General features: G+C 33.5%; 2 protein-coding genes across 3 annotated transcripts; one reads left to right on the top strand and one right to left on the bottom strand.

Annotated features, from left to right (window-relative positions):
- Positions 1 to 1,718: 1,718 nt before the first annotated feature.
- Positions 1,719 to 12,469, bottom strand: LOC105338628 (uncharacterized). 2 transcript variants are annotated; one of them, XM_034474254.2, is made up of 18 exons: positions 12,203 to 12,469; positions 12,063 to 12,104; positions 11,824 to 11,897; positions 10,967 to 11,035; positions 10,848 to 10,868; positions 10,301 to 10,376; positions 8,095 to 8,227; positions 7,504 to 7,569; positions 6,736 to 6,859; positions 6,125 to 6,224; positions 5,871 to 5,994; positions 5,283 to 5,396; positions 5,119 to 5,161; positions 4,615 to 4,729; positions 4,064 to 4,157; positions 2,892 to 2,961; positions 2,686 to 2,789; positions 1,719 to 2,463 (listed from the first exon to the last, which is right to left on the bottom strand). In XM_034474254.2, exons 1-18 carry the CDS (start codon positions 12,252 to 12,254, stop codon positions 2,175 to 2,177), a joined length of 1,710 nt encoding a protein of 569 aa, XP_034330145.2. In that variant the 5' UTR covers positions 12,255 to 12,469; the 3' UTR covers positions 1,719 to 2,174. The 2 variants fall into 2 exon arrangements, with proteins under 2 accessions (XP_034330145.2, XP_011442133.3); XM_011443831.4 differs by lacking the exon at positions 10,848 to 10,868 and having other exon boundaries at positions 1,721 to 2,463.
- LOC105338629 (S-formylglutathione hydrolase) lies at positions 12,467 to 18,965 on the top strand. Its single transcript, XM_011443833.4, has 10 exons — positions 12,467 to 12,609; positions 13,846 to 13,920; positions 14,171 to 14,259; positions 15,552 to 15,650; positions 15,979 to 16,103; positions 16,222 to 16,286; positions 16,454 to 16,607; positions 16,719 to 16,784; positions 16,887 to 16,988; positions 18,378 to 18,965. Exons 1-10 carry the CDS (start codon positions 12,542 to 12,544, stop codon positions 18,453 to 18,455), a joined length of 921 nt encoding a protein of 306 aa, XP_011442135.3. The 5' UTR covers positions 12,467 to 12,541; the 3' UTR covers positions 18,456 to 18,965.
- The last annotated feature ends 4,996 nt before the right edge of the window (positions 18,966 to 23,961 follow it).

Genomic DNA, 23,961 nt, shown 5'->3' with positions numbered 1-23,961 from the left:
CACTTAATCTCCAATGAAGCACCCTTCAATAGAGTACCCTAATTTATAAACTCTCAAATACAGTGCCCTTAATTACTACATTTATTCTGCCATAAAGCACCATTTCTCCTCCATAGAGTACACGTACTCTCAAATGGAGTTCCTTTACCTTCAAATATATAGATTACATTTGGCCACAGATGGTGTACCCTCTCTCCCATAGAGTACACTTACCCTCAAATAGAGTATCCTTACCCTCCCATGGAGTACCCCAGACTTCCCATAGAGTAAAAACCCTAATCCTCCCATTGAGTATCCTTACTCTCCCATGGAGTACCCCAGCCTTCCCATAGAGTAAATACCCTAATCCTCCCATAGAGTATCCTTACTTTCCCATGGAGTACCCCAGCCTTCCCATAGAGTAAATACCCTAATCCTCCCATAGAGTATCCTTACCCTCCCATGGAATACCCAGCCTTCCCATAGAGTAGATACCCTAATCCTCCCATAGAGTATCCTTACCCTCCCATGGAATACCCAGCCTTCCCATAGAGTAAATACCATAATCCTCCCATAGAGTACCCTTACTCTCCCATAGAGTATTCTCACTATGGGTTGAGTACTCTTACCCTCCTATGGAGTAATCTGACCTTCTCATTGTGGTGTACCCTTTCCCTTCAAGAGTTACTTCTCTCTCAAATACAGTACCCCTACACTCCTATTGATTACCTTTTTTTCTCCCATAGAGTACAGTTACCCTCCAGTAGAGTATCCTCACTCTCCCAAAAAGTACACATTCACTCAAAAACAGTGCCCTTACACTCTTATTGAGTATCCATTTTTCTCCCATAGAGTACACTTATCCTCAAATAAAGAATCCTTACTTTTCCATGGAGTACAAATACTCTCCCATAGTGTACCCTTAATCTTCCATAGCATACCCTTACCCTCCCAGCGTGTACCCTTCTCCTCCCAAGGAGTATACTAGCCCTTCCATGGAGTACACTTCCACTATGAAGTATACATGCCCTCCCATGGAGTAAAAAGACCCTCTAATGTAGTACCCCGACTATTCAGCTGATCATGATTTCCTTAACTTTCTTATGTTCCATTGTTACAGTAGTACATGTATCTTTAAATTCTAACAGAGTAGCCCTACCCTTAATTTTCAAAGAGTATCTTTACTCTCTAATCCTTAAATGGAGAACCCTTACCTAACAACTGAGTACATGTATGTATTCTTACACTCAAATTGAGAACCCTTATTATTAACCTTCCCACAGGTATCTTTACCCACCAGTGTAGTGCCCTTTCTCTCTATCCATCCAATGGAGTAACTTACCAGTACCTTTCACCTTTTAATGAAGCACCCTTACGCTCCAATGATGTCCTTCAAATATGTGTAGTGTACCCTTTCCCTTCCAATGGAGAGAAGGACACTTGCCCTTCAATTAAGTACCCTTGCCTTCCTTTAGAATACCCTCCTATGGAGTACCCTTACACTCCACTGGGGTACCCTGATCTTCCAAAGGAAGGAGTATCCTTACCCTCCAACGGAGAACCCCTTCTTTCCAAAGGTATACCCTTTACCCCCATTTGAGTACCCTGACCTATAAAAGGAGTACCCTTACCCTTAATGCAGAACCCCTACTCAGTTTAAAAATTTTATAGTATAGAAGCAAGGCGAACTTCAAACAAAATACAGGTAAAAAAAACCAACAAAGCATTTAATGCATTCTGTTTTTATGTTTATCTCTGAAGTGAATTGATAGAATCAATTTATCCAAAGGATAACAAGAGATGGACAGGAGAAATAAAAATTATATTGTCAGTTGAACCAGAAGAAATTTTAAATTTACCACAAACTTGTTACTTTGTAACAAACTTAAATACCATAAGTTACATGTTTAATAGGCAGATACCATTTTTATGTATAAATTCTTTTTCTTATATAGTACAGAAATCATGCTAAATTGTCACAACCATCATGATATGTAATTGTATATAAACAACTTCCACACTGTAAGATCAATAAATTATTAACCCGAGTTATATTTCAGAATGCAGATCACAAAACCACATCACCAGCTAAGTACAGATAAATTATATTAAATTGTAAAAATTTAAGCTTATACCTTTAATAAGGTTGACACATAAATGACAATAATTATAGGGTATGTGAAATAAGTTAGCATTCATACATCTGAGTTATTGAACACATTTGTAACATATTGTTGTGTAGATGTTGCCAGTGATGATTTAGTTACTGATGTCAAGTTATGTAGGACATCTGTTGTCAATACTGTTGTCATCAGTATGGAAGATGCAAGAGAGCTTTGCCGGTCCCCATCTGGCGTGTGGACTTTCACTATTGAGTATATAGTTAACCCAACATCATATATCACAGCTATGCCAAAGTACACAGGAATTAAATATAACAACTTTCCAAATAAAGATGGAATTGGTAAAGAGATCCTTTGTGCTCTACAAACAAAGATAAAAAATAAAGATACACACATATTTAATCAGATATTTCACCCTCCCTTATTTTGATATGTCACTATGACGATCTATCATTATTCAATATGGGATTACATGTATATTATATCCACAAAGACATCTTTAAAGTATAAATAAAAAATTTTACCAAGAGAGATGTATGTCATTGCTGTATATATCAGCTACAGTATCAAAACATGTACTTACAAATGTTCTTTTTTCCTGGCATTATGACACATTAAAAATATGAATAAGGCAACTTCAATGTTGATGGTAAAGGAGGAAAACTTTTCCAGAATATCAACAAATCCCTGTAAAATAAGTCAATAAATATGTATGAATAAACCTAGCTTGCACAATTTTTTGCTGCAACAAATGAAATCTAAAACTCTGTGTTCACCTGGATAATTTACCTGAGGATCCAGCATTGAAACTCCAAACACAACACAAAACACTGCAAGGGAGACAACTGTGCTGCAAAAACTAAAATTACAAATAACTGAAGATTAGTTATAGGGTTACATAACAGAGTTTTCTTTATTTTAACTAATAAATAAAGATCAAAGATAAGATTACAAACCTGTAGCCCTTTTCACAAAAAATCTTACGATTGATTTTTATCATAAGTGAAACTTAAGTTTTTATTCATTTTCACAAAACATCTTTAATATGAGATTCTTATGTGTAAAATTTGTCGTAACTTTACGATAGCACATACCCTCTCGTAAGTATTTCAAAACTGTAAATAATAATCGTATTATGTCAAATATACAGGAAAAGCAGCTGAATTTAATGTTTTATAGCGCATTATATCCTTATTTCGCATGATATATATAGCAGTTAGTGTTGAAAAATAATACACAAATATTTTTATGGCAAATTTTTCTCGTAAGATTTTCCTACGTCACACTAAACACACATTGTGATTGTGACGTCATATTTTGATTTCTATTACATCACATTAATTTCACTCGATGTAAGTGGTATATAAGTTTTGCATCTTTTTTTATGAGAATGTTGGTTAATTTATATGTTTCTCCTGTTTTATTAGAATTATTAAGTGAATTCAAGTCGTTGCTAGGGAAAGGATAACTCGTAAGTAAATTCTTAAGTGAAACCTGTTATGAATGCATTCGTGAAAAGCACTTAAGATTTCTCGTAAGATATTCTTAAGTTGAAATCTTACACAAAATCTTAAGATTTTTTGTGAAAATGGCTACTGAGTTTTACATCTAACTAAGCTACAACTCTTTGTTGTAGTACATGTACATGTATTTGTAACAAATATTTGACTTCCAGCTTATAATATTTGACTGTTAATTTACATGAACCATTTGGTATTGATTCACCTCTGTTAACTTACCATTTGGCATTGATATACCTGAATTTGTAACTTACCATTTTCCACCCATATACATTTACACCCTTGTTAATTCAACATTTTTAAGCTTTCTGTTACCAGTTGCATGATAGGCCTGATTTTGCTGATTTACCATTCTGAATTAGTATGATAGTCTCAAATAAAACAATTTTGTGAACTTACTACATGTTTTTGGGTATGTTGCACCTGATTTTGATAACTTACCATTTGGCGTTTATACACCTCACTTTCAGTTTGGTTTGTGTTCTGTATTCTGTCAGCTTATCTTTTTTCCATGCTGATTGAAGCCAACCTAGTACTAAAGATTTAGACAGTAAATATTATCTGGCATCAATACGGAAGATAAAACATCAAAAATCAGTTCATTAAGTACTTTCTTTTTCATTATATAGATCAATTCACATCTTTTACTGAAAATCAACAATCTTTAACTGTACTCTATATAAATATTTGTCAATTAGGAGGATCTTCAATAGTAAAAAAAATCATTAGTGAAAATAAGTACTGTAAACCAACTTTAAATAACGATGACTTTTGTTCATGATTAACTTCTAATAAACTGGTTCTTGACAACAAATGTTTGCAACCAAGACTTATCCAGAACCAACTGTTATAACAACTATACGACAATATACGAGCAGGAAATATTCACGTCGATGAGGCCCTCACGAACCTTGCGAAAATTTCTCACATGCGAATAAAAGTTGGTTTACAGTAAATGGAAACAATTTCCTTTGCCTGTGAGTGTAACTTACAGGTGTGGTGAAGAACTGCTCCCACAGTCAGGAACGAGACGGTGATGCTGACCATGATAAACAGCTCAATCAGGAAAGCAACCCACGAAAAGGAAGGGTATCGCTCCTTGATAATCTAAAAAGAGAAACACAGTAACATTTATAAATACAGTGAGTGTCATCAATCAATTCTTAACTGACCATAATAAACAGCTCAATCAGGAATTTCAAAGCAGCCAATAAAAAGGATGGGTAATTCTTCTGAATAATCTATAAAAACACGCGACAACAACAATATTTAATATATGGGAAGTGTTGTTACTTAATATCGGTACTTTAGTAATATTGTTAATCAAAATTTTACGTCGTAGGGTAGTTTAATGCAAGTCTTACACAAGGAGATTTTTTCTCTATTGTATAGGTTTTTAGACTTGCCTCTGAATCTTTATATTTGTGTAAATTTTACTAATTAAATTACTGATAAAGTTTGTACATGTTTTTGATGATATCATTATTTCTTCATACCTCAGTCAAAGGAATTGTTGAGATTTCCCCTTCACTTGCTGATCTAAAATTACCACCAGGAATTGAATAAAATATATGTACATGTACTAGTATTTGAAAACTATTGGTAAATGTAAACAGGTAGTGGTATTAAGTTAAACCTCAATGCTAGAAGCTTTAGTTACCTTTGAAGAGAAATATTGCTATGACACAGATTTCCTTGAGATTCACTAGATTGTGTGTTGGAGGCACACTGGAATGTAGACAACTGGGGAACAATGTCTAGCAATGCCCAGCACCTGTAACAGACCAAAGTAAGCATGGAGAATATATTACAGTAAGTTAAACTTTTAAATCTATATTTATTTATAAGACTAACTTAATTTCTTTTTTTTGCTGAATCGATGTGCCTAGTAGATCTACTATTTACCTGCATGTATGAACTGAGTAATCAGTAAAAAGATTTCATTACTGTGGAATAATTCAATTTTCTCGGGGTATATTTTCCTGGATTGTGGGTTGTTTGCTTATTCAAGGGGATGTAATTTCATAGATGGGTCGGTTTTCAGTTTTAGAAGGAAAGCTTAATTTTTCATACCAGTCATTAGTTTTTTGTCATTCAAGATGTAATTTCATGGGTGTGGGCTACCCACAAATACCACGAAAATTGAGCGACCATGAATTCTAATGATTTCCACAGTACACATTATATATATATGTTCATTTTTATGATTTTCATTTTAACTATCCTTTGAATGTACTAGGTTACCTACCACAGAATGTTGAGTATCGTACAGGTCAGAAGACCAAGGTTCACAGAGAGACGGAAATTCTGAATCTGGTTCTTAACCGGACTGATCTTGCTGTACATCAGAGGCATCGTATTCACAACACCACCTACAGAATAAGGTCACAGGTCAAGGTCAGTCCAAGGTTAATAGATACAAACTGTACATGTATCATAAAAGTTTAATGTAATGTACTTTTTAAAGCAGCAGTGTTAAAGTTTGGATAATTTTATACATACCCAGTGCCACTGTTCCCATGAGGAATGGTTCTCCAAATGCTGAGAAGTCATTGTGAATCTCCCTGTTTATTTCTGACCCAACATAAAATGTTACTGCAACCTTGAGAATCAAAAAGTAAAAAGATATTGTTCCAGTATGTTGATAAGGAATGCAAAATAAGTGTAAAGGTACTGTGGAATCATTTAAATTCATGGGGGGCCAATTTTCGAGGATTGTTGGTTTTTTGCTCATTTGTGGGGATGTAATTTCCTAAATGGGTGGGTGTTTAGTTTCAGTAAGAAAACTCTTTCAAAATTTGTTTTCATTGAGGATGTAAATTCCTATGGGAGGGCTACCCACGAATACCTCAAAAATTGAGCCACCATAAATTTAAATTTAATGATTCCACAGTAATCCATTAGACTTATAGATTATAACTTTATGGAGATTATAACAGAGGGACGGTAGACTGATAACTACAGGATGTCCACAGAGTGGAGCACTAATAATTGGGACTTACTTCATAGAAAGGACATTTCCTTGAGATTTCAAGTTCAAATTTCTTTACATTTTTTCCTAAAATGTCAGTGTACAGATGTGACAAAATAGTTAAATAATCATATTGACTTACAGTTCCAAGCAAGAGAGAACCTTTGAAGAAGGTAAGAACAGAGACCAGGGGCTGGACCAGCTGTAGGGCGAAGACGATGAGGAAGGTCAGCACCCACACGAACACTGGGATCACGTAGATGTAGCTGGAGAATAGAAACAGTCAGAGTAAACCCTGCTGTAGCACAGGGATCATGTAGATGTAGCTGGAGAACAGAAACAGTGACAAGGGGCCAATCTGATTTATCATTGATCCACTCCGACAAATTCGATTCGACATCAAATTTGTCGGAGCACATCAAAGTTCTAATTTAATTAGATTGACAAGGGCAAGCTGGTTCAGTATAATTTAATACCATTAGGAGTATGGGACAGTAAAACAGGGTTATAGCGAACACACTTATAATGAATTGATGCTTACAGCGGAGTGAATTTCATTCCCCATGACTCAATAACAAGTTGTAAACTTGACAGATATACACACTTATAACGAAGTAATATTGCCCATCCCTGGGACTTCGTTATGACCATGTTTTACTGTAAACAACACAAAATATAGACATGTAGTGACTGTACATATATAAATATTGTAATTACTAAAATATTAAACATGTATCAAATAACTGCTCTACATGAAGAAGACCAGTTTTGGAACTAGATATACATGTACTAAATATATATTTAATTGACGTTAATTTATTTCTTTTTGCATTCTAAATTTCTATAAATTAAGAAATCTATGATTATATATACTCCCTTTAAATCATTTAATGAAATGGGTCAAACTTACTTGATTCCTAAAACTTGAGCATATGCTTCACTTCCTGCTAAAGAGTAACTAATCAACAGAGCAACACTGAAAGGAAAAAATCCCACACAAATTCAGTTTTCAATAAAAAGAAACAAATAGCAAATACAAAACAAAAAAGCATTTAAGGAGAGAACAATCAAAGTTTTTTATAACTTGTGTCTCATCACTTTGACATAATTAGTCAATAAAATGTTTATAAAATTCAACAATCATAGAGACTTACAATTGGAGAACCAAGAACATTGTCAAGGCCTTAAAAATCAAAGATGCTTACAAATATAGAATCAGAATAATGTCAAAGACCCGAACAATCTTTAAGACTTACGACTGTTGAACCAGAATGATGTCAAAGACCTGAACAATCTTAGAGACTTAAAACTGTAGAACTAGAACAATGTCAAAGGCCTGAACAATCTTAGAGACTTACAACCCTAGAACCAGAACTATGTCAAAGGCGTGAACAATCTTAAAGGCTTACATTGAACCCTAGAACAAGAACAATGTCAAAGGCCTGGACAATCTTAGTGACTTACAACGATGTAAAAGGCCTGGACAATCTTAGAGACTTACAACTGTAGAACCAGGATGATGTCAAAGGCCTGAACAAGTCCACAGCTGAGGAACAGCTCCCCCAGGAGATGGAGGTTTGGGGGTTGGGTGCTGGCCTGTTTGGGTAAGATCACATGACCTGCCAGTACAGACTCTGAAAAATTATTGAAGAAAAAAAGTTATGATGATTTATTTCTAATTTTTGCAGTTTTTTACACAAAACTTTACGATTTGGTAAGTTGGTTATTTAAAATTCAATTTCAATTTTCAGATCTTTAATGAATTGAAAGCATACTATGAATTTCCTAATCTGAACATCCCTATCATACATATCCTCTACAGCTGAGTTGAAGCAAATTTCTAAGAAACACAAAACAGTGGTGGATGACTGCACCTAGCGCTGGGTTTTGGGCCCTTTTTGATCATTTCTATTGCGTTTATTTCTTAACCTAGTATCACTTTTGTTAAATTTTATAAGAGTCTAGTCAATTTCCAACATCAATTAAGATTTTAGACTGTGATACAATAAGCTCATTCTATGCTTTTCTCCTTAAAACTTTCGGAAAAAAAGAGAATTTCAGCTTATCTTTCCTTGATCAAACATAAGATTGATATGATCACTCTTTCACCATATAACCCTATCTAGACTATTCTATATGGTACAAGTATACTATTATGGTTTCAACAATTAAACCACCCGCATGTAAGTACAGAAGACTTTAAATCAATGCTTGACAACTTTAAAATGTGTTCGAAAACATTGTCCTAGTTAGCACAACATATGCTACCTTACCACGTCACATGATAGAATTTTGTATTCACAAAGTTACCTGAGATGAGAAATCACGTGGTAAATCATAATATTCAACATGCATCATCCCTTGGTTACAACAGGGAAAGCAAAAGTAAGAAGAAGCAGTTTTTTCTCATTTAAACCATGAGCACATGTTTGTCTATTAATCTCCCTTTGACATAACTTTGATAATGCAAATATACAACTACTGTTAAACGGATAACAATAGACAAACATGCCCTGACTATGTATGAAGTCAGTACTAAAGTGGGCGTCTTCATAATTGTATGGAGATTCAAGAAATAGTGATCACCCCCACCTATGAAAACAAGTACTTGGTAATAAAAAACTTTTATTTATTAATGCAATTATGTAAAGTTGCAGTTTAGATGTTGACCATTTCTACGATTGAAAGAAAAATTCTTCTTTTTAAAGTTTATTTTCTCGCAAATATTGCATGTCTTAAAGTGCAGTCATCTTTTTCCTAAAGGTGTGGAGGACCCTTCACACTAAAAAGAATTGAATCTTTTTAAGATTAAGTTTTTCAAGAACTCCTGTAAAGTCATCCAACTCCTGTAAAGTCATCCCACATTCCAAACACTGAATAGTGGGTCTGTATATAAAAAAAACTTATACCTTTCCTCTGCTGCACATATTTGCTTCCAACTTGTTACACCTTTTCTTAAATAGTTATGAAACACAATACATATAGAGTGATAAAAAAAAGAAACAGACAGACAACAGAAGAGGACAAGGTGCTTGGCACTGAATATAAAAGACAAAAAATTAACTTTAAAATCAAGGTCTCCAGCTTGAAGATCTCCAGGAATAATAATTCAAAGTACATGCATACTGACAGATTATGGGAGGTAACAGATGGTCTTGGTTTCAGATCACTTTAGCAACTGTGACATTTCACTAATTCATTACTAAGTTTTAATCAAAATGAATATAATTGACCATGGGACATCTTTTAATAAATATATCAGTGGACTATTGATATTTATCTCAATGTGATATCAGTTTAAAATGAATTTGTAATAATATACTGTGTGTTAGACCAGGTAAAAAGCATGCAATAAAAAGATTTATGATTTGCAATCAGATAAGGTTATATTCTACCATGAATCATGATTGATCATATTAATAAGAAATCAATACAAGTTATGCAACATGTTGTAATCTCTGCAGCAAAATATGCGCATGTATCACATTGCATAGAAGCAACTAATAAATTTGACTAGCTTGATTCAAGTGTAAAATAAATAAAATTACAACAAATTCCTTACACCACAGCTTGAGAATCTACAAAACAAGGTTAATGAAACTCCATTACCTTCATGTGGATTAGATACAGTTACTACAGACATATGGTGCCAATATATAAATATATGAATGTGTGTATACACATGTAACTATGGTAACTGTCCTCACCACTGGTCTCATCCTCCTCCTCGAGCTCATCACACGTCTCATCCGCCAGCAGATCATTCAATGGCACCAACTCCTCCTGTGTTGATTGATAAAAATGCAGTGAAGTAAATGTATGTGATTTGGTAAAAAATTGACTTAAAGAATACAAAGTACACACAAGTAGACAATACAAGACATTATGCAGTAATCAATCAGTTAAATACATTTTGTCATTTAGGGAATGTGGACAATTTCATGTACGGTAAGTATTAACTATTCATGTTTTCAAAAAGTAGCAGGGAATGACTATGGTAGAACTATCTATTCCCGAGGCTGGCCAGTTTCTAAGTTACTTCTTCCTCTTTACTATCATATTTTTGCAACCTATCACCCAAAACACTCCTAGCTGACTTCTAGACTATGTAATTAAAATAAATGGTCTATAATCAAGCCTTGTTGTTCAATTCCCTATGACAGAGTACATGTATGTGAATTTATCCAATCTTAATCCTACAAGTCCTATGTGTACCTATTCATCAACTATCAAAACATGCAGAAAAATATTTACCCAAATCCTTCGTCTGGGAGACTGTTGCATATCAAAGTAAGTTTGGTTATCAAAAATGTTGATGGTAAAATGATATACAGCATGCACAATGGAGGGTATATATGAAGAAAAAGCCAAACCTTTGAGTCCTGGATCTGGGAGACATGGGCCAACTGAAGAAGTTCTGTGAAAAAGTACACTGTCAGCATCTACAATATAGAGGTACATCACCAGCATTGAACGGTAATTAATTTAAAGGTGTCTAGCTGGTCAGTGCTGTAGCTCTTTATCAGTAATTTGCATTGTGCTTATTTTTTGTTTTAACAACTGAGTTTGATCTCCACATTGAAATTACCGTACGCTCTATTAATTTCTGAATATGATAAGAAAGCTACTTTACTCAAAATATATATGAACCAGATAAATTAACCAAACTCAAAGTAATTGAAAATCAAGATTAACAACCCTTTATAAATTTATAACAACAAAACATGAAAAAACAAGTTATCAAATGGCAAATACCTAAAAGCCCCCAACCCTAACCTAACTTAACATTAACAGGGACCTCCCACAGACAGAAAGACTAAGGAGAAAGGAAGCTAACAAAACCAGCTGTCACCCTCATCCAATATGAAGATACATGAGTTCATATAGAGGACAAAACAATAGAAAACTGTCATCAGTTATAGGCTATCATATAAAGTGGGCATTACCAAACTAAGCCAAAAAGATTAAATTGGGATCGGAATGCTATTAATCATAAATAATTATAAGCAAAATCCTGATCTACCACAAATGAAAAGGATAAAAAATAAAAAAGACTTTATATTAAAAACATAATATATACAAGAGGGCATACAGAATATAAAGCAAACAACCCTGGTATAGGGAAAACGATAATTTAGGAAGACAGACTATGAGCGATTGGACTCGGGCGAACAGGTAGATAGGGCAAACAAACCTGACACTGAATTACATGTATATATATTTAACTTACCTGCATCAATGCCCCAAACACGAATGATACCAAGAATGGGTATATTCCTGATTTACTTAGAGTAACTGGCAGGCCTACATAAATTAAGTTAATAAAGGTAACTAAAATGATTGACAACCTCCATCTATAAACAGAACTTTCATTTCATTTTGAAGGTTAGATTAAAATCAGAAAGTGACCAAGTAAATTTAAACTATAACTCAAGCTTTAATATTGTTTAATTAGGTTATAGAATTTACCTAATATTCCAGTTCCAAGTATCGTGGCTATTGTCACAAAATCTACAACACATGTATACAATCGATTTATTTTAACACTTTTAAATACAAAGCAGTAGAAAATGTGCAAATTTACAAAAACAAAGAAAGTGACAACTTACAACATTGTAAATAAACTAATATTTTCCCTCCCGTCTTGCGTGTCTCCCCCATTATTAAAGCTAAAACTTCCAAAAACTAGCTACATGTTGACACTTTCTGCTCGCCATCCACGTCAGTTCGGTCGAAAGTGAAAGTAGATAAGATAAAATATTAATCCGCATCTGAAAACATTCGAGAGATGAAAAATATGTTCTTCACTGTTATCAATCATGAAAATATTTTAATGTTTAGTTGTCACTTTTTAAACATAATTTTTGCTATTTATATCAATTTTCGCAATGAAAAACTTAACACCGCGACTTTTATAGGTTACTATATTTTTTAGCGTAGGTTTCTCTATGTTGTTAGTCAGTCGGTGTTTGAAAATTATCAGCATTCCCATTCTCTCACGATATCAGAGTTGTTTGTAAGTATGATATGCCTGTTGACATTTTTCAATGAATGTCTCTTAACATTACTTTAGTACCGTACTAAAATGCAAAATGCACGGAAAAGCAACGCCAAAACTCTATGAATTTTGTTGAAAATCAATTTTGTTTTTGTCCGAATTTCCTTCATAATCCACCCAAATATACCATAAATCTAATTAGATGTTGCATTATTTAAGATTAAGTAAGCGTATCGTTAATCTCATATTTTCACTGTTTCATTAAATTGGTTGAAAATATAAAACGAAAAAAGGCACTGATGTGAACAGTTGAGCGTTATCTCTTGGAAGCAGGGGGAGGGGAGACTGAAATAAAGAAGACACTGTCATCCCTGTTTGCAACAAATACATGTCCTTACTGAATATTATATAATCAATCAGAATATATAATGCCAAAAACAGAAAAATTGTTTCTGTAGATTCTTTCCTTGTCACATCAAAAATTTGGAAATTTTGTTTTCAAGAAATGGTTTGGTTTTGGGTAATTTTTTAAAAAATCTGTGCAAATTCTTGCTTCTATATTAGAAGACTGCGTTTAGCTTCTTGACCAGATGGAGAAGAACATACATATATTGGCCATGGTTTGCAACAATCATTTAATGGTTGATAGATGTTAATAGATATCAAATCTCAGTTTCTTGAGATCATGATCAAATGCTACTATGCAAATGCTACACATGTACTATGCTACTATACAAATGCAACCCTACTCTCTTGTCTCATGATCAACAGTCAACAGAAATGAAAATGTAAACTACATCTCTTCTGTTTCCTGACTAAGGTTTTTTAAAAGCTATAATATTAAGAATGACATCACAGATTGAATTAGCTTACAGGGCATGGAGAGACAAGAAATGTGTGTCAAAATCTGTAATAATATGTAAATTGGGTAAAGATACCAATAATACACCAATCTAGGGCTTACTTCAAGAGCTGACATGTACATTGAACTTTATTTGTCATATACTTTTTTTTTTTTACTATTTTAATGAATATTTATGCATGTAAATCACATTACAAACATATTTAAAAAAAAAAAAACATTTAATGAATATTAATGAAACTACAGTAAATTAATTTAATATATGATACATACTTTTAAATATTTGAGTGCAAGTCCTGTTTCATTATTGCAAGCTTATGTGAGTGCATTTTCTGTAACGTTGCATTGATTTCCTTTCTATATTATAATACTTGTTTATTAATTAATAATAGATCAACCATGGCTTTAACAGAAGTTTCAAGCAACAAAATGTTTGGAGGCTATCAAAAAGTCTTCAGTCATGAAAGGTAACCAATCAATTCATGAGAAAATTAATATATTTTGATTCTTTAAATCATCATAATAAATCTGCAAATAGCATGAATAGGGATCATTAGAATTAATATTTATTTTTTTATCATCTAGAATTTTATTTTAAAAGCTTTAATTTGTTTTGAAAATCAGTTTAATGTAAATTGATAGGAATGTTGCTTTTCTTAATAAATTGTAATTGCAGTTTAATATGAATTTAAGAGATTGCATCATTCATTTGTTTAGCAAAGAAGTGAAATGCACCATGAAGTTTGGCATCTTCCTACCTCCCCAGGCTGAGAATGGAAAGTGCCCCATCCTCTACTGGCTGTCAGGTAATACAACACATTATATGTAGTCTATAATAAATATATTCATGCCTTTAACCTTGGAACTTGAGGTGAATTAGGATGTTAATAAAGACCATATTCCAATTCAAAAGATCATTTTGCATGTTACTTGAAGACTATAAAGAAATGTCAGTCATAAAGTTTTTGATGACAATTCTAATCTAAGGTAAATATTTTACTAGTTATTTTTTTTATAAGACAAAGGGACTTGGACACGATTTGAGATCAAAAATTTTATTTTTATTTTTTATGTATAAAACGGTTTACTGGTGCATTTTAAATGATTGACCAAAATAGTGAATTTCAAAGTCAAGTTATAAGCGAGATACAGAGGTAAGAATTGATTGTTATGTAAACAAAGCTCGAGTCTTATAGTTGTTTACAAAAAGTGTAATGTAATGAATTATCATTTCTTAGACAAAATGACATGTAAAAACAATTGAAACTAATTCAATATCTTCATAAATACTATTATAAACAAAAGAAAGATACATTTGATTGAAACTTACACCAATACAACACAAATGTAAAAAATGGCAATATTCGAGCTTTGTTTACAAAACAAAGAATTATGAACTCTGTATCTTGCTTATAACTTGATATTTGATATTCAAATATTGACATAGCATAATAAACTTCAATATTTATCAGTATAAACATTGAAAATGGAAAAATTAAATTTGAAAATTTTAGGTCAAATCGTGTCCAAGTCCCTTTAAATAAATGTTGAAAACATTTACAATAATAAGTGGATATCTGTACATTATCATATAAATGAATTTACATGTCTGTGATCAAATATATTATTTATTATCAGGTTTGAAGTATATATTCAATGTTTTGTAGTTGGATTAAAGTATTTCCCTGTTGAAAATGCAATACATCTGCATATATATATATATATATATACAAATTTATATAAGTATATTATAAACCAAGTAATGAAATATGTACTGGGGGTATATGTTTTTCTATAACTGAATACTGTAGATTACTTATTATAGGCAAGTATTTAATTCTGCAATTGAACTGTTTTGCATCAAATCACGAGAATATAAAATCGCGCATGCAGAATTTCTATCATAGTTACATTTAGTTTACATCTCTTCCGAAAAATAAAAGCAAGATTGTAAATCAGCTTTTATTTGCTTCTTGCAATTTTTAGCAGATATTTATTCCTCGTGTTAGATTAGGAATCTACGGTAGCTTACCTTTAATAAACTCAGTAATATGAAACCAAGGGCTTGTTTATAATCATTTGCCTAATACATTTTAAGGACTGACCTGCACAGAACAGAATTTCGTCACCAAGGCAGGAGCCCAGCGGGTGGCTGCTGAGCTTGGCTTTGTGGTTGTTGCCCCAGATACCAGTCCAAGTAAGTCATTGGGTACAACCCAGTAAGTCAGTGAGAAACATGCTTTGTATTGACCCAAAAGTTATATATTTGTTAGAACATGTAGAGTTAGTTAACTTTGTTTAGATTTAATATCAATTGTTCTGAGACTGTTTACCAGGTATATTGATTGATGATTAAATATGCTTTTGTTAAGTTCAATAGACTGTCAATAAAGTTATCAGTAATATGACTTTACTCCTTTATGCTGAAGCAGCTCTCTGTATAAGTTGAGTGATTTAACCATGTACCATCAGTGTTCATCATACCTCAGGGTGATCAACCCTTTATTAATTTTTCCATGTTATAGGAGGTTGTAACATAGAGGGAGAGGAAGATGGCTGGGACTTTGGGACAGGGGCGGGGTTTTACGTCAACGCCACCCAAGAGAAGTGGAAGACCAACTACAGAATGTACTCCTACGTGACGGAGGAGGTAATGGCAGCCCTCGACTTTAAGTCTGAGAGGATGAAAATTATTTACTGCATTGTAAATTGTTTCTTGTTCCCCTTGCATTGGAAAAGTTGCTTACTCTTTATATTTTTTATTTTAGCTTCCAGCACTTATAAATGCAAATTTTCCTGTTCTTGGAGATAAACAGGGTATATTTGGTCACAGGTAAATAATTTATCCATACATAAAATTTATTTTGTAATTGGTTTTCCATTTAACTTGCTATTCTGGTAATCATGTGATTAAATACTGCAAAGTAAAACCCTGTTGTAAGCCTGCAGTGTTTAATTTATGTAGTTATTTTACTGTTTCAACTTTTAATTAAATTGTAGCATGGGTGGACATGGTGCCCTCATCTGTGCACTGAAGAACCCTGGGAAATACTTGAGTGTGAGTGCATTTGCACCCATTTGTAATCCGGTCAACTGTCCCTGGGGAAAGAAAGCCTTCTCTGGTTACCTAGGAGACAACCAAGAGGATTGGAAGGTATTACATCAAACCCAAAGCAAAGTATATTCAAAGTCATGACCATTTTTGTGGAATTGAATATGAATTTGAGGCAGATTTAATATTTTTTTGTTTTCTTGCAATTAAAAGGAATATGATGCCTGTTGTCTGGTGAAGAAATATAACGGTCCACCATTGAAGATTTTGGTTGATCAGGTATAGCATGGTGTTGAAATAGTACGATGTGAGCATTACTTGTAAAACTAAAGGTCAGGTATCTTTGGGTTTTAATACCTATTCTATGATTTTTTTTTATAGGGAAAGGCTGATAATTTCCTGCCAGCAGGCCAACTCCTCCCTGATAACTTTGTGACGGCCTGTGCTGAGGCCAAGATGGAGCTGGTCATGAGGATGCAAGAGGTACAGCAGTGTGGATGTGTGTGTGTGTGTGGTTGTAGAGTGTGTGTGCTAATGTCAGCAGTAATTCCTGAACATTGTCAGACTTATTTATAAATTCATTATTTTAACTGATCAAATGTAAGCTGCAAGTTTTCAGTGTTAAATTTCAATTTGAATAGACTGAGAAATTATATTTTTGAAATTTTTTTTTTAAAAAATGATACCGTAAATCTGAAAGTGTTTATGTCGATAAATTTTTGCGAATACATATCTGCATTATTTTAACTGATCAAATGTAAGCTGCAAGTTTTCAGTGTTTAATTTCAATTTGAACAGACTGAGAAATTATACTTTTGAAATTTTTTTTTTTTTAAATGATACCGTAAATCTGAAAGTGTTTATGTCGATAAATTTTTGCGAATCCGAGTCATAAAGCTATAGATTAATTTTTATGTTTTAATTTTTTGTGAATTGGCATCAGCGCTTAATAAAAAAGCACTCAAATATTAAATGTCACACAAATATTGACATGCACAATGTGAGCAAACCTTCGGATATCTTATATTACCACCGCCTCTAAATTTCTTACGAATCGTATATGTTTACCAACTTCATATAGCATCATGTGAGAGTTGATGTCTGTAATTTCTATCTTGTTCTAATTACCAATATATATTTTAGCAATGCTAAATAACAGCAGCTAATGCAACAAAACTACCTAAAGGGGTATCTTGATACAGATTTATAGCGAGCTAATTATCCCAATTAGCAGTTCACACCTTCACATGCAACTGTTTGTGTTCACTACACAAATATCGTAGGGTCACATGTCAAACACAGGTGATGAAATTCAAAATACTGTACAAATTTTCATATTCCGTGAATTAAATGTGCCCGGCTGGTACACTGTGAATGGGGTTAAAAAAAAAAACCCGCTACATTTTGCGTAAGGCCGGTTCATAGCACATGTATAAATAAATCACACATGCATGCAGTGTCATCATTCATTATACATGTACATTTAAGATAGACACGAGACTGTCAATTGAAGATACCGATTGTAAGTAAAGCCCTTCTCCACATGCTGGCTATAGTTAGAGGGTAATTACCTGGTTATATAATTGGTTTTTTTTTAAATGACTACTACTTACTGACACCTGTTCATATACACTGTAGTGTGGAATAGAGACCAGCTTTTGGCAAAATTTTTAGTTACCTTTTTTTTTATTGTTGATTAATTTTCAGGAAAATTCTTTTTGCGAATGCAGAGCACGCGCAAATTTGCTAAAAATTTATCTACGTTAAAAATTTCCAGATTTATAGTAAATATCATTTTATAGTACCTGAAGCTCTGTAGTTATTCTGTTTCACTCCTTATTTTATTTTTATATGTTATTTTATGAATTCTAGGGGTATGACCATAGCTATTATTTCATGGCAACTTTCATCGAGGATCATGTGAGACACCATGCCAAGTTCCTGAAGTGAGGCAGCTCCATCCACCGCAGACAGACATTAAACAAATTATTACTAAAGTGATTCTAATGATTTTAGATCAAATTGACTGTATCTTTCTGGAGAAGAAATGTACATCAGTTTGACGTGTATGATCTATGACTGGCACTGTGTGCTTTGATTCAACTCTTGTATCAACATTTTCCTTGTGGATTAAAATTTTTGTTTTGTCTAATATCAAAAAAGGGTAGCTTGAGATCATGACCTGTTTCTACACTCTTGTTTTGTAAAATGAACAACTTAGAAGTAACAATCCATGTAATTTTAAATTTGAGTAGAAAAACTCCACCATTTATTGAATTCTTTGCCACGTTCTATATTAAGCCATATATTTCTACTCGTGTTGATCATGTCTATATTGTCAGAATATTATAGGTTGTTTATCAATATGGATTTATAATCTGAATGTTATTAAGATGATTGATTTTTGTTTTACATGCAATCATTTGTATATTCATACAAATTAAATATGATTATCCCTAACATATGACTGATTTTGTCGATGTAATGGAATGGAGATACTAGTAGGTGCCAGAAGCATGAGATGAATTGTATCTGTTTATCGGGTTATAACTTTGAAATATGCCTTAAATATTCAAGAATATTTCAAAAAATTGCAAAGAAAATTAAAAACAAGATATCTGTGAGCCAATGCTCACTAGTGATATTCCCGCTCTGATGTGAATATGCAAAATAAGCAAAGTCGACATTGAACAGAAAGCTGGCATCCGATTGGTACAGAAATATATCCCACAATATGGCATGCCTAAACAAATAGTGTGTTAAAATTTCAAGCATCTGCGATAAATAGCTGCTGAGAAATCTTTGAGGAAAATTTGTTTGAAAATTTTGGCTAAAATAAACAAACTACTCATTTAACAGGAAGTTGACGTCCGATTAGTACAAGAATACATCCCACAATATGGCATGCCAGCATCTGCGATAAATAGTTGCTGAGAAATCTTTGAGGAAAATTTGTTTGAAAATGTTGGTTAAAAAATAAGCAATGTCGTCATTTAACAGGAAGTTGACGTCCGATTAGTACAAAAATATATCCCACGATATGGCATGCCTTAACAAACACTGTGTAAAAATTTCAAGCATCTGCGATAAATAGCTGCTGAGATAAATGCGACAGAAATTTTTGTTACGGACGGACAGACATACACACAAGGGTAAAACAGTATACCCCCTCTCCTTCGGAGCGGGGGTATAATTATACCTTAGCTTCTGTTCTTATGCAATCAAGTTCAGAAATGAATAGAAAAGAAGTCTTTTATTATTCTCATAAAGAACAAGAAGTTTTTAACCGGGTTTTCCAACGGAAAAATCCGGTTATTAAAATGGTGAAAGTGGCGGGCGGGCATGCGGCTGCCAAAAGGGTACCCTCATTGTACGGATAAATCCTCCTACAGTTATCAAGATTGGAATTTGTTCTTTTGCAGATCAATTGTACATATATCAGAGGTGTACATATTGCTAGAATTTTGATTTCCGATAATTTATGAAAAAAATACCAGCTTTTGAACTTAGTCATTTTTTGGCAAAATATTGCATATAGGGTACCCTCATTGTACGGATAACTCCTCCTACAGTTATCAAGATAGGAAGTTGTTCTTTTGCAGATTAATTGTACATATATTAGTGGTGTGCATATTGCTAGGAATTTGATTTCTGATAATTTATGGAAGAAATAACAGCTTTTGAACTTAGTAATTTTTTGGCAAAATGGTGCATATAGGCTACTCCATTTCACTGGATACGGGTTGACATGGATTATGGATACAGTTCACGTAAAAGAAAACCCGGTTTGCTGTCACATTGACAGCTTTTCACTTGTTTTTATAAACATTTTCAGACAATCTTCGTCACAATGACCAATATTTTTATATTTGACCATAATAAATGGGTGAATCCTTAGGTTTTGGTTAGGTAAAAAAAAATTTAAGTCAAATGTTTTACTTTAAATTTATTATCATCCAATGTACATGCAATTTCAAGTTAATGTTTACATATTTTTAAAGGTATCTCAAACGAAACACCAGAATTGCAAAGCAACTTGCTGAAACTCACGACATATATCTTGAAAAATGGATTGAGATCTCCACAGTTTCTGAGATTTCCGATATTAGGTCAAGATCTAGTAAATGCTTTCTTAGTTTTATTTGGGTGCTAGATTTTCCCCGCACTTTATGAATAAAAGGGAATTATGTAAAAATAAAATTTTTTCTTGACAATCCATCTAAAATTCAGTGAAAGTTAATCTCCCGATACCCATGTTCAATTTTATTACATTTAAAGAGGAGGTCAGGAACATTTTATGTGCTGTTTTTAGAGAGACTGTAGGCATCATAAATATATTTCATTCGTCAAGAAAAGGGAAAAACCTCTCCGATTTGTAGCTGATATCTTTCTATATTCAATTTAAAATGACAGTTTCAAACAAGACACTTTACCGTCTTTATCTTAAAATTGAGCCCCAGTTGACCATACAAAACCAAGCTATTGTTAAAAAGCATCATTGAAAAAAGTCAAATCTCAAATTTCAGAAATCCGAAGGCTTCTTTCATTTACTTGATCTTGACATTGAGTCGTAAGAAAAACTTATTATAAATATACATAGGTCTCGCGATCGCTCATGGATAAAGGTAAAACTTTGGCAGGTATATATATGGCCAACAGAGAAACCGAACAACCCTGCAGTCCTTCGATCTGATTCAATGGACTTGAACCATTATAGCTATATCTCTTTCCACGTTGATAAGATGGAAACAGTTTATATCAATACATCACACACGATTTTGTTGGGTGATAAGAGGGCGGAAGTTGGATGGGTTATGAAATACAGCGAAGTCCTGGTAACATTGCCAGAATCGCCGCTCTCTCCTTCCACTAACAATGGCACAGCGTAGGTCAAAAGTAAATATTGTCCCATTTCTGAAATAATTTCTAGTTTACAACTTTTTTGGCAATGATTGTAGAAATACTAGAATGTGAAAAGACATGCAAATGTACTTTTTTATTGTGAACAAAGATTGGATTAATTATATGACTTAATAATCACTTTCTCCCTATTGTAATAATCATATTATAAGTATAGGGTCGTTGTTTGAGATAACAGTGAAACTGAGTGTCTCAAATATATGATTATCTTATGCTAGTATTTTATGTTTAAAAATGCTTGCAAGATTCTTATACATGTATATAGCTGCCAAATGGAGATAAAAGTACTTCCAATTATATGAATATCCTCCTCTCAACGGCAAAATATCCCTAGTTTGTATAGTCTTCATTTTTAATTAACGAATAAAACAATTTTTTAGTATTATGAGGGTATAATTTTGGTCGGGGCGTGGTCAAATCCAATAAAGCCCAAAGGGCTTTATGATAGATTTGACCACGCCCCGACCGAAATTATCTTCTTTAAGTATTATGAGGGGATAATTTTGGTCGGGGCGTGGTCAAATCCAATAAAGCCCATACGGCTTTATGATAGATTTGACCACGCCCCGACCGAAATTATCTTCTTTAAGTATTATGAGGGGATGATTTCGGTCGGGGCGTGGTCAAATCAAATAGAGCCCGAAGGGCTTTATGATAAATTTGACCACGCTCCGAACAGAATTGTCCCCTCATAATGCTAAAAGAATGATTTCTTAAATCTAGAGTTTAAAACAACAATTTAAAATCACGATTTTTGTTTATGTAGCATAATCTATGTATTACCACGCGGTTCAGCCAATAACGTGTTTCGGTTATGCTATAAGACACGCGCACCTATTTCGTGTCACTCATCTTATATGAAATTATTCGGTTACAGGCTTCAAAATTGATTCGTAATGTTATCACAAAGACAGTTCAAAATGTAAATATAAAGAATTAATCCATGTTTGAACCCTGAATTCAACAAATGAGTTAGGATGAGACTGAGACGTCCTTCACAAAGACAGAGTTTGTAAACAAAGTTCTCTATATAACTAAATTAAATTCATTTTAGATGACCTAATATGAATAGTTTCCAGAGAGAAGTCGTGGGACCTACGCGGCTCTTCATTAGTATTTACTTCCTGTTCATCGTCTCTAGCGTTTTCAGACACACTGTTAATAGTTCCTTCACCGCTGGGGACCGAGGCAGGCACAGGGGGTAGGTTAGAAAAATTTGTCAATTCTACACACTGATTTTTGGGACTCTGAAAAGAATTCGGATTCCAAGAATTCGGAAGGTGGATGGGTTCTGGAATACAATGACTGACAATATTGTCAGAATCGCTGCTCTCTTCCTCCACAAACAATGGCGCAGCGTCAGACATAAATAAAGTTTGTTCCGACTCTAAAATAGTTTTCAATTCAACATATTTGCCTTTCATTGCAATCTCTTTTGCCAGAAGTATATGTTCCAATGCTGTATCAGTGTCCCCCTTTAAATGATATAATCTAGATTTAGCTATTGAAAAGTACATTTTTAAACGAAGTCCAGTTTCGGAAGATTGATATTTTTTCAAAAGTCTTTCCGATTCTGTTTTTACATTTTTAGTACAGTTAAAATGTTTGATAAAACGACAGTGCATTCCCAATCCCAAAAAACAACACAACAGACGAAATGTAAACTTCATTGCCCAAACTTCCCTGCGGTCGTCCGGTTCATTTTCTAAGATCTGCATTGCCATTCTATAGTGATCGTAAATTGCATTTGTTGTAATCTGAGGAAAATGTTCGTACCAAACACGAAGAAATAGAACGATTTTATACAGCAGGTCAACAGTTTCCAAACAAGCAGAAACTCTGTGTGCGCAGACCAAAGCCTCTTTGACCAGTTCTTCGCCCTCCCCTTTTTTGTTAGCGAATGACAAGACAACGGCCCTTCTACCGTAAAGCATGCATCGAGACAGATCCGGACATGACGTCATGGCTCCAAAGCGTTCCATGTCATGAAAGACTTGGTCATCTGGACTGATCTCAATAGTTTTATTAACCAGAGTGTCCATTGTGAGGGCTAAAAGCACAACATATTTATCACACAAGACAGTAAACTTTGTTGATGAGGGATGTGTGTCTGCTATCTTTTGCCTAAAATGGACAGAAAGTTTTTTGAAAAAATTAAAAGGATCTTTGAACACCATGTATTGAATGTTTGTTTTCATGATCTCGAAATATTTTTGAATTTTTTTTTCTGCTCGATGCATCAATTTTGTGGACAATCATATAGATTGGAGATATATTGAGATTGAGGTAAATATTGTATAACTGATAAGCCAGTTCCACGTGACCAAAGTGGTGCATTACATACACAATGTATGGTAATCCATAAGTACATCTTTTCAACAGGTGCTGAATTAGGAATTGAACGTTTTCTATTGTTATTTCTCGTTTGAGAAGGAACAAATCCAAACAATAATCGTAAATTTCTTCGCTTATAAGACATCTTGTTTTGAACATCTGAAGAATAAGTCTCAGTTGTTCAACTGTTAACGACTGGAGG

This window comes from Magallana gigas, chromosome 8 (genome assembly GCF_963853765.1).
Source record: "Magallana gigas chromosome 8, xbMagGiga1.1, whole genome shotgun sequence".
NCBI lineage: Eukaryota > Metazoa > Mollusca > Bivalvia > Ostreida > Ostreidae > Magallana > Magallana gigas.
This window is presented reverse-complemented; position numbering and strand designations above follow the sequence as displayed.

Bases quoted from the DNA above. Each gene is read 5' to 3' on its own strand.
- LOC105338628 (XM_034474254.2), bottom strand. From the start codon at position 12,254: ATGGGGGAGACACGCAAGACGGGAGGGAAAATATTAGTTTATTTACAA. The intron at 8,228-10,300 runs GTGAGGACAGTT...ATAATTTTTCAG, and splicing joins GGAGGAGGATGAGACCAGTG to AGTCTGTACTGGCAGGTCAT. The intron at 7,570-8,094 runs GTAAGTCTCTAA...TTTTCCTTTCAG, and splicing joins ATCATCCTGGTTCTACAGTT to TGTTGCTCTGTTGATTAGTT.
- LOC105338629 (XM_011443833.4), top strand. From the start codon at position 12,542: ATGTTGTTAGTCAGTCGGTGTTTGAAAATTATCAGCATTCCCATTCTC. The intron at 13,921-14,170 runs GTAACCAATCAA...TCATTTGTTTAG, and splicing joins AAAGTCTTCAGTCATGAAAG to CAAAGAAGTGAAATGCACCA. The intron at 16,287-16,453 runs GTAAATAATTTA...ATTAAATTGTAG, and splicing joins CAGGGTATATTTGGTCACAG to CATGGGTGGACATGGTGCCC.